The sequence below is a fragment of the Dermacentor albipictus genome, chromosome 6 (assembly GCF_038994185.2).
Source record: "Dermacentor albipictus isolate Rhodes 1998 colony chromosome 6, USDA_Dalb.pri_finalv2, whole genome shotgun sequence".
In the NCBI taxonomy this organism is placed as follows: Eukaryota; Metazoa; Arthropoda; class Arachnida; order Ixodida; family Ixodidae; genus Dermacentor; species Dermacentor albipictus.
In genome coordinates, this window is record NC_091826.1 from 57785264 (window position 1) to 57794796 (window position 9533).

Consider the following 9533-nt stretch of genomic DNA (forward strand, 5'->3'; position numbering starts at 1 on the left):
GTCGCGCTTGAATCGCTGCTGCCATAACCACGTTTGCTGATGTCGATGACAATGTCTTCTGAACTGCTTTTCGCCCGAAGCTTCGCGACCTATTTGGATTGACCTTGGGCGGGCCGGCAAATGTCACTTGAGGGATCGGGCCGCATATAGTTTACACGACAAAAAAAAAGGAAAAATACGTTCGTGCAGTGCTCTAACCTGGATGATAACGGTGCCCGAACCCCGTTGCGCTAGCCCAGCAGCTATGGCTTTGCGGTGCTGAGCTCGAGGTCGTGGGTTCGCCACCAGCCGCATTCCGATGGGGGTGGAATGCTAAAATGCGCGTCTACTATGCATTGGCTGTGCGTTAAAGCATTCCCGGGTGGCTAAAATTAATCCGGAGCACCACACGACGGCGCACCTCGTGATCATATCTTCGTTTTGGCACGGAGAACCCCAGAATTTATTTCGAATAATTCACAGCGCGCAAGATGATGGCGGATAAAACGGAGCCGTCGTTGTAACTGTGCGTGCAGTCACGATACTGTCCTCGTGGAAAAAAATGTAAGCAGATTTGCATCCAAGCTGAGACAGACACCTCGGCCTTTATTGTGTTGCCTGAAAAGGTCAGGCGTAGAAACAGGCTATTCGCACAGACTACGTGCAACGTTATCGCCTTTCATTGTAAGCAGATTTCGTGTATCTTCCGACGAACTATTCATCCGCTGGAAGACCATAAACGAGAACGGTCTGACCCGAATTCGAAGTGAACGCGCTGCAGTTGTCGAAGCTTCGGAAGCAACAGGAGTAAACGTCGAGTATAAGCGTTATCGGGATCACCCTATCAGATTCTTTCGTTCTTCTCCTCTTTGCGAGCATTATCAACTCAAAGAATGAAGCTTGCGAGAGAGAGAATGGTCGTATGCAGTAGAAGGAACACAGTGTAAGATAATTAACACTTTTAAGAGGGAATAAGGGCTTAAATCGGTCTATACTCTCTTACATCCTTTTTAGGTGTAAAAGTGTCAGTTATAGACTGATTTAGGCTGCTACTCCATTTTGGTGGTGTTCATTTAGAGTGTGACAGCGTTCTATCCGTTCGTTTTCGCCTTAAACTGCGGCGCCGGGCAACATGTGGCCGACGAGGCTGTTTGTTTCGCGCTCGCGTCTTCTCCTTCATGAAGCTGACGGTAGTACGTTCAGTGTAGCCGTAAGGACGGTTCGTTGCTTAGTCGTTACACAGTGGTTGCGCAAAACAACAGTGAAGCTTCGTTACACAAACTGACGATATTAGTAGTATTGTTCCGACTTTCTCAATACTCTACGAGCGTGCTGACTGTCAGGATAATTATCAGTTACTCTGTTAAATGATCACTGAAGCTTCGCTTGTACGCTTGGAAACAAGTCCGATGTGTCCTTAGTGTCAACAACCGTATACGGAGTCGAATGGTTCGAGAACGCTGTACCACATTAACTGATGACGCAACATTGTCACGCGCCTTTTTGACTATCGCCATATCATTTTGCAGCTTAAGATAAACTGGCACTCAAGCGCAAACACGCACATACAAGCAAGCACGTAAAGTGCAAAGTACTACTGTTCAAAATACCACTGTGCAAAGTAGAAAAAGAAACAACAAACTACGAAACAGACAAGTTTGACAGCTCACTTGTAGTAGTAATACAAGCCGAGTCGCTCAGAAAGGAAGAAAAACAAAATGCGTGTTGTTTTGGAGACATTTAGGGAGCTGTCATTTGTCCAACAGTAAGAACACTAAATTTGCGCGCTACAAGCATGCTCTGCGCTCGGTAGTTAACGTTTGCAAAGAAGCTGTGCTCGAGGGCTTACGGTGACCGTGGCAAATAACTGCATGATCAAATGCGTGCAGATCAAAGCAAATGAAATATATTTCCGACACGGATACGACCACATATTTACCACACCACGAAGGCCAAACTAAGCCCTGAGCAAGCCAGCGCGAAACCACTAAGCATCACGTCGCTTCGACCAGAGCTTGCAAATACATGCAAACATTATCGGCAAAAATAACACACTCCAGCCCATCCCCCTCAAAGGCACCCAGTCATACAGAACTGGCGCCACAACAGCGTGCTCAAATAAATCGGGTGCATTTCCTGTCGTACTTACCAAAAGCGAAGCACAACGTTTCAACTCAGCCATGACGCCGTTCCAGTTCTGGGTTCTCGTCGCCCGGCGTAAGCAAAGTTTCGAAATGGATCCAGTTTCACACTCGCCGCCTTCAAGTGACGCACGCACGTTCGGATGCCGGGCCACGCGTTCCGATCACCCCCCCTTCGAGACTCGTCACGAACACGACGTCATCGGAATCTCGATCCACGTGACTCGAAGGCAGGCGAAAGCGAAGGAAAGCAGCAGCAGCAGCGGCGACTTGGCATTAAGTCTGGCGGGCGACGCCTCAAATGACAGCGGATCTCGGCGTCTTCGCAACACTTCGGTGGGCGCCCCCCGCGATGCTCCAACTGTTGCGTGCAGTGTTGGTAGTACGCTGCCGATGCTCCTCGAATGGCGCGTCTCGGTGCAGGGAGCGACTTGTAAAAGTCTAGGGAGGCTTGAAATTATCGCAAAGCGCCTATCTGCACGGCCGCAATCATATCCGTCCGGGGCGGAGGCATTTGATTTCTGCAGTCCAAGATTTGACGCGAGATTTAAAAAAAAAAATAGACCGCAGAGAGCGGCGAGCGTATCGCGATTAAGCTTTCTCTCTCGCGTTTTTTTTTTCAGCTTTGCGGTTGCTTCTTCGCCTGCCTTCGGAAATTATCAGCGATGCCGTGGCTTTACAGGCAACACTGTGGCACAACAGGCACGAAAAACGAGTTTTCAAGTCGGACACATATTATCAAATAAAGAGTATTGTTCTTGATCCAAACAAACAAAAATGTTACACTATAGCGACGTCTGCGTTGACAAACTACAAAGTAAACGATCTGGCCAAAGGGAAAAGAAACAAAGTGTTGACGCGAGGTGAAAAGGGTTCTAAATACTCTCGAAATGAGTGAGTGTGCGAGTGAATAAAATTTTATTCGGTCCGGCAAAACGAGATAGAATCCCGAGATTTCGCAAGAACACCCAAAAGTTTGCAGGCGAAAGATGTGGTAAGCAATTGCAAGGCACGGGTAAATGGAGACCGCTGGGAGAGGCCGTCCTTAGTCATAAATGATGATGCTGATGGTGACGACGACCTATCAGACTCGGAATAAACGCGCAAGCTAACGCGCTGCGTCCTCACTCACTTTCAGGCGCGACACTGTACTGCACTGAACAAAAAAGGACAGTGCTCGTTGAGTCACGTGGTTGTCGCGGGGTGGCGTACACAGCAATCTGCGGCGCCCTCAACTGCACTCCTCGGGCGAAGGCAACAGACGGGAGGCTCGTCTTCTTGTTGCTCCTTACTCGGCAGCTGAGCGCAATCGTGGAGGGGGGGGGGGCGGAACCGCTCGGTTATCTGAGCCGAGGGTGGCGGAACTAAAGCCCGGGCAGCGCGCGTGTTTTCCGTTGCGGAACGAGATTGCCGCTGTCGAGAGAGAGAGAAGGGAAGGAGGTAAGAAGGAAGCACCAACGTCTCCAAATTCCCGGAATCTGAGGGGTCAAGTCTCATGACAGCGACGGGCGGACATCAAGGCACGCTCTGAATGCTGGTGAAAAAGAAAAGAAAAAAAGAAATAAAGAAGAAGGAAAAGAAGAGAGGCTCAGAAAGGGCGGCTATCAATCTATTTCTGATTCGGCTGTGCCCACAGTTGTATGCTCGGTTGGAGAAAAGCATGGCTTTAGGCGGGAAGCCGCAAGAAAAACAATGAAGAAAGAACGTAGCTTAGAAAAAACAAAAACAAAGGAACAGGTATAAGAGGTACGGTGGGATTTTTTTCTTGTGTGTGCTTGTTTAAGCTATGCCTTTCTTGAACTATGAGCTATGACCGATATTGTAGTGAACATTAGCAGGAATACATGGAGGGAGGGAGAGAGAAAAAAGCTTTAATGATATGCTGGAGATGTTAGTCTGGCTGTTCGCCTGACATGCTACTCCACGTGCTGGGTGATGATTATCTTATATAGAGTGACAAACACCCTTTACCGCACGTACATGTAAACACACACACTTACAAAATAGTTACAAAATTTCGTTAAGGCTCGTGGGCCGCAAGAACGTCAGCAGCGCCTTCGCAGCGCCTAACACACAGGTGGTGCTTTGCAATGGGCCGAGAATGTGCGGTAGAGCCAAGCTCGAGTCCCGCTGAACGTGCAGTAACACCTCCAGAGACTCCCTCTCTGACGTTAGCAGTCACACAGAACATGCTGCAGGTCTTCATGGACGTTACATTCAGAGCACATTGCCAAGTCTGTGAGTTGAATCTTACACCTGAAGTAGTTTGTGTAGGCCACGTTGAATCTTATGCGGTGAAGGCATTTGGTCTTGTCTACTGAGGCGACGTGTAAAAGTGGCACGATTGATCTATTTTGTAAAGGGTCCGTACTGGTAGCTGGCGTATGTCCCGAGGGATCGCTGGAGACGCCAAGCGTGTGCAGATACTAGTGTCGCCGCGTCTTTTCTCGAGAAAGGTACCTCGACTACTTCTCTCGAAGTGTGCCCAGCTTTGGCTGCATGGTCAGCCTGGAGATTCAGAGCTGGGCAGGCCTTGTAATGCGTAGGGCCGGTAACCGGTGGGCCATTGTAGTTACAGAATGCGTGTAGAGGCAAGGAGAACGCAGTGGAGGACGGCAGAAAACTGGGTGGGTTGATGAAATTAGAAAATTTGCAGGCGCAAGGAGTAATGGACAAGCGCAGCACAGGGGTAATTGGAGATCACTGGGAGAGACCTTCGTCTTGCAGTGAGCTTAAAAATAGGATGCTGCTGCTGCTGCTGCTGCTGCTGCTGATGATGATGATGATCATCATCATCATCATCAGCTTCATCACAGCGAAGCAATAGCAGCTGTCGTCATTAGACTTAGGATTTTTTAACGGTATTTGTGACTGGTAGTCAACATATTTACGCCTGGAAGTTGGCTATGACGATGTCAGCTGCGCTTCTTATGGTCCGCTGATGATGTGTTTTTCTGCCATATCATATATCACCATGGAAACGTCATTTTTATATGTATCCTTAATGCTCTTCTCACTACACATCCTATAGCTGTAATACGTCAAGTACGTGTACGTCAGTACGTATATAGAATTAAAGAAATAGTATTTGTATTGCATGTGCTGAGTTCACTTATCATTCAGCTTTATGGGATTCTATTGATGCTATTATTGCCCTTAGGCTACGGACTTCGGGAGATGATATTCTGCAACGTAATTTTGTGGCTTTACCAATGTATCCTTGATCAATGATCCCTGTCAGGTAACTCTGACAGAATTTAGGCACAACTACTTCTTGGACAAAAAATGAACATCTTTCTGCTATAACGCACAACAGAAGCATTATAAATGGAAAGAAAGAAAGGAACTTATGTCCAGTAGTGTCCATATTTGGCAACATCACATGATAACATACGATTCTATACAGAACCTGTTATTGGGTACCAGGCCATGGCGCACGTCTTGTTTTTTTTTTTTTGATGAAGAAAGACAGAGAGAGAGAGGGAGAAATACAAGGTGGGAAAGGCAGGTCGGTAAACAGGAAGAGGAGCACCTGGTTTGCTAACCTAAAAAGAAAAGACGTAAAGAATTACAGCGAAAGAAAGAAAACGCGCTGAATATAGAGGGGGTTGGCGACCACCTGGGAGTATCAGAGTCACTCCTAACGGGCCATTCTAAAGTAGAAACATCAATAGCTCCCATGAAGGGTCCGCGGCTTCTCCGCGGATCACGAATAGGTGACTGCGTGTTCGATTCAGGTCAGGGCTGTCAAAAAAAAAAAGAACGTTCGCAATGACAGTCGACCCAAGAGGCTGCACGAGGTAATTCCGGGAGAAACGATGACCGCGTTCTTGCTTGCGTGCCGTTTTTTTTTCTTTTTTCTTGCGCGCGTCCTACCTTTGAAGCGGCGTGTCCAACTCTCGCCAGAAGGATAACGTACTGATTTCTTATTTTCTCTGGCTGTTTGCTTGCAAATGCTTAGAACTATTGAGCGACATGGGAGAATGAAAATAAGAAAAATAAGTAAAAGAAGAAAAACATTTTAAATCACTACTCGGACGAAAATAAATCCCACCCAATAGTGCAATTATTGGCTCCACGTCAACGTCATCCTCGCGACACGACATCGTCAACAACGACGTCGCTATCAGACCTCCTGTCAAGCGGTGGATGGAGGCTGTCATTTTTTTTTCACTTCTGCCAAGGAAACATGACCCCCAACGCGATGATGTGACCTATTACGGAGCCTTCAAGAGTAGCACGAAGGACCATTTGCAGCTATCATTTTAAGAATAAAATCACAAAAACATTCACTCGTCATCCTGGCGCTGGGATAGTGGATGTCCAACGAAGATGTTGAAAACCACCACTAAGGCTAGTACGGGGTTTACAGTACCTTATTACTTCAGAGTAATGGGCAGTAACTGTAATTTAGAGTAATGGGCGCAATGGTAATTTTGGCAGCATGCTGCCGCTGGTCGTGTTGCCGTTTCTTTTCCCCTTTACCGCTCCATGCGTTCACGCTACTCCTCGGGAGTACTAACTCTCCGTTGCCCGCAATTAGCGCAGCTGCTACAACAAAGAAATCAGTTGCTAGGCTGGCTCTCTTATATATGAAACGCTAGGGACGTGACGGCCCACGTCTCAAGCTGCCGTCGCCTCGGCATCTTGTGCAACAGTAATATTTACCGGCAAACGAATGCGGTGAGCGCTACGTGCTTAGCATTGTTATCAGGAGTGCCTTATCATCCATGACGTGGTTAGGATGCTTGTTCTGTGCATTTTTTTTATAGAAACGAGTGCTGTATTGCATGCTGCACGCGTGCTACGAAACAATGTATGCACTATCCTGTTCGATCGCCTGAAGGTTTCTTTTTTCCCTTGAGGACGATGCAGCGAGAAATCGTGACCAACTAGAGACTAACAGTTTCGCTGTTACAAAAAACAGACAAACAAGAAAGCAGAAGGAAAAGAAAGAAAATGAGAGAAAGAATTGCGGGCTTGATTAATGATCACAGATGTTTCTACCATGCTCTGTGTACAGCTATGGACTGCACCTGTTCGCCGTTCTCGTTAATTAACGTGAAAGCACTGCTGGTAATGTCCCGCTTTAGCTTCTAACTTTATGGCACAGAAATGTTAAAAGAGACAAAAAAAAAAACGAAAATGAGGATAGGAAAAGCGAGAGCCGGCACTTACCGCTGGCTAAGTGCCTTTCATTGCTTTGTGCGCTGCCAAGTAAGCCAGCCAAGCCGACGGCTTGGTAACATAGAAGGCGGTATGCCGCGCCTTTCGCAACGAAACAATTGGGAAGCTTGTTTCGGAAAATTTGGGCACGCTCGTGCGGGAAATTATTCACGAGGATTTTCTCAGTTCTAAGCTGCGGATTCTGGACAAGGCTTCGCGGCTTTTAGCTGGCTTTGCAGAGTGGGCGTTTTGTTCGCAAAGAACGGGTATATATCCTTACGATAAAATAATCCGCATATATCCTCATGATAAAATAGGCGAAAGCTGTTTTCGGGCTGGAATCGCTAGAACGACAATCACGCTATTTGCTCTGCTGTATTCACCACCCGCGTTCTTATCGTTAACTATCAGGCGGTGTTCTCGTGAGTGTCAGCCGCGCGTGGTGTACCGACTTTTCTCGCACATAACCCTTGGCATTTCCGCTCCAGGCAAAGTGGGTCGCTGCGGGGGCATTCGGACGTTTGAGCCGATGGTCTGCACATAACCCAAGATGTGTGTTTTCCTTGGTTGTTTATTTGTGTGTTTGTTATTTAGATGTGTGTTTTCTTGTGTTGTTAGCACATTTTCACAGGTTATGTGCAAGAGCTACGTAGGGCTCTGGGGGAAAAAGGGGCGGGGGAGAGAGGGTGGGGTGTGGTAGATAACGTGCGTTTATGCGGTTACGTTACCGGTTCCTGGATTTAAATCGGTGATGCTTTAAGTAAATTGCGTTCAACCGCAGACGCTTCAGATTTTGTTGGTGCGTATTTTTTACATTCAATTGAGTGTCAACTCGCGTTTTCGAAAACTGCTTCGCGGCCGGAATTCACTTGTTTCACACTAAATTAGCATTCTTTATTTGTGGAACAACTGGTGGTTTCTAGAGCAACCGGCGTCATAACCTTTGCGAACATTTCCAACAACATGCAAGTAAATAACTCGAGCAGTAGTGAACAGTTCTGTTCACTTTGGCGTTAACTTAATGGTCAGCTTCTTAAGAACTTCTGTTACCCGCCGTGGTTACTTAGTGGCTATGGTGTTGGGCTGCTAAGCATGAGGTCGCGGCATGGTATCCCGACCACGGCGGCCACATTCCGGTGGGAGTGAAATGTGAAAACACCCGTGTACTTCGATTTAGGTGCACGTTTAAGAAGCCAGGAGGCCTAAATTTCCGTAGACCCTCACTACGGCATGCCTCATAATCAGATCGTGGTTCTGGCACGTAAAAACTCATAATTTATAAACTTCCATTGCATCTTTCAACTGCATGAATGATTCCGAGCTAGAGTTGTGACACAACTCACATAGGTGAAACTGGAAATTTCAAAAGAAGGATTCAGCAGCACCAGAGCGATGTCAGGAAATGCAATGCAAGTTCGTACACCTTGGTGGATCCTCAACATGACTCCCAAACCGAGCAGCATCGATTGGGGTACTGCGAGCACAATCGCGACAGAGAAACGCCTATCTTCACGGCTGGCCTTAGAATCTTTACATTATCAAACGACTAAAAACACAATTAACTGGAAGCGGGGTAATCTCCTCGAGATATATACGCGCACAATGCGCCACCCAACGAATAAATAATCGCCCTCTCTTGCGGCCATCTTCATTGTAAACAGGGAATCCGCAGCGGTCTAGAAACGTCATCATATTTTTTTATTTCCTTTGGAACCTTAATCGAGTACCTGTTTTATGTTGCCAATTACAGCTTCGCCCATTATTTCTTATTATTAGTGCTAATTCATGAAAAAAAGGTGAATTTATTTTCATTACTCTGCTGCTTTCAAACATGCATGGATTTTGCGGAAGTAGTTACCACGTCCTCATAAGGAATTCAGAAAATGGTTGCAGGATATTAGTCTGTGGTGTTCGGAACACAAATTTTTCCAGATGTTGAGCCGAGACAATATTAACAACATGCGCAGAATTAATAATAAACTCTCCTCGCCTAAGTTAAAGCATATCATACTTAACAAAACATCGCTTTCTAAACCACAATGACTTGTCTGCGAACATGCTTCCGATTGCGGTAACACAAGACAGTTTTGATTTTAAACAACTGGAGGGGTTCATTCCAGCACTGTGACTTTCTAATAAAAATGTTGGCGTGCGAGGAACGTTGTACACCATTTCTCTGGTCAAGACCACAGTCGAGAATTTCATTTCTTGGTACACTCGTGAGCAGTGCGACAGGAAACTTCGAAC

General features: G+C 46.7%; 1 protein-coding gene across 2 annotated transcripts in view; it reads right to left on the bottom strand.

Moving 5' to 3' along the window:
* Window positions 1-2613, bottom strand: part of LOC135896130 (uncharacterized) — a 52445-nt gene extending 49832 nt beyond the window's left edge. The window contains exon 1 of one of the 2 annotated variants that reach the window (XM_065424481.2): window positions 2129-2613. In XM_065424481.2, coding sequence (XP_065280553.1) covers window positions 2129-2161 — 33 coding nt within the window. In that variant the 5' untranslated portion in view covers window positions 2162-2613. The remainder of the gene's footprint in view (window positions 1-2128) is intronic. The other variant, XM_065424480.2, reaches the window with a different exon arrangement.
* Window positions 2614-9533: the final 6920 nt, after the last annotated feature.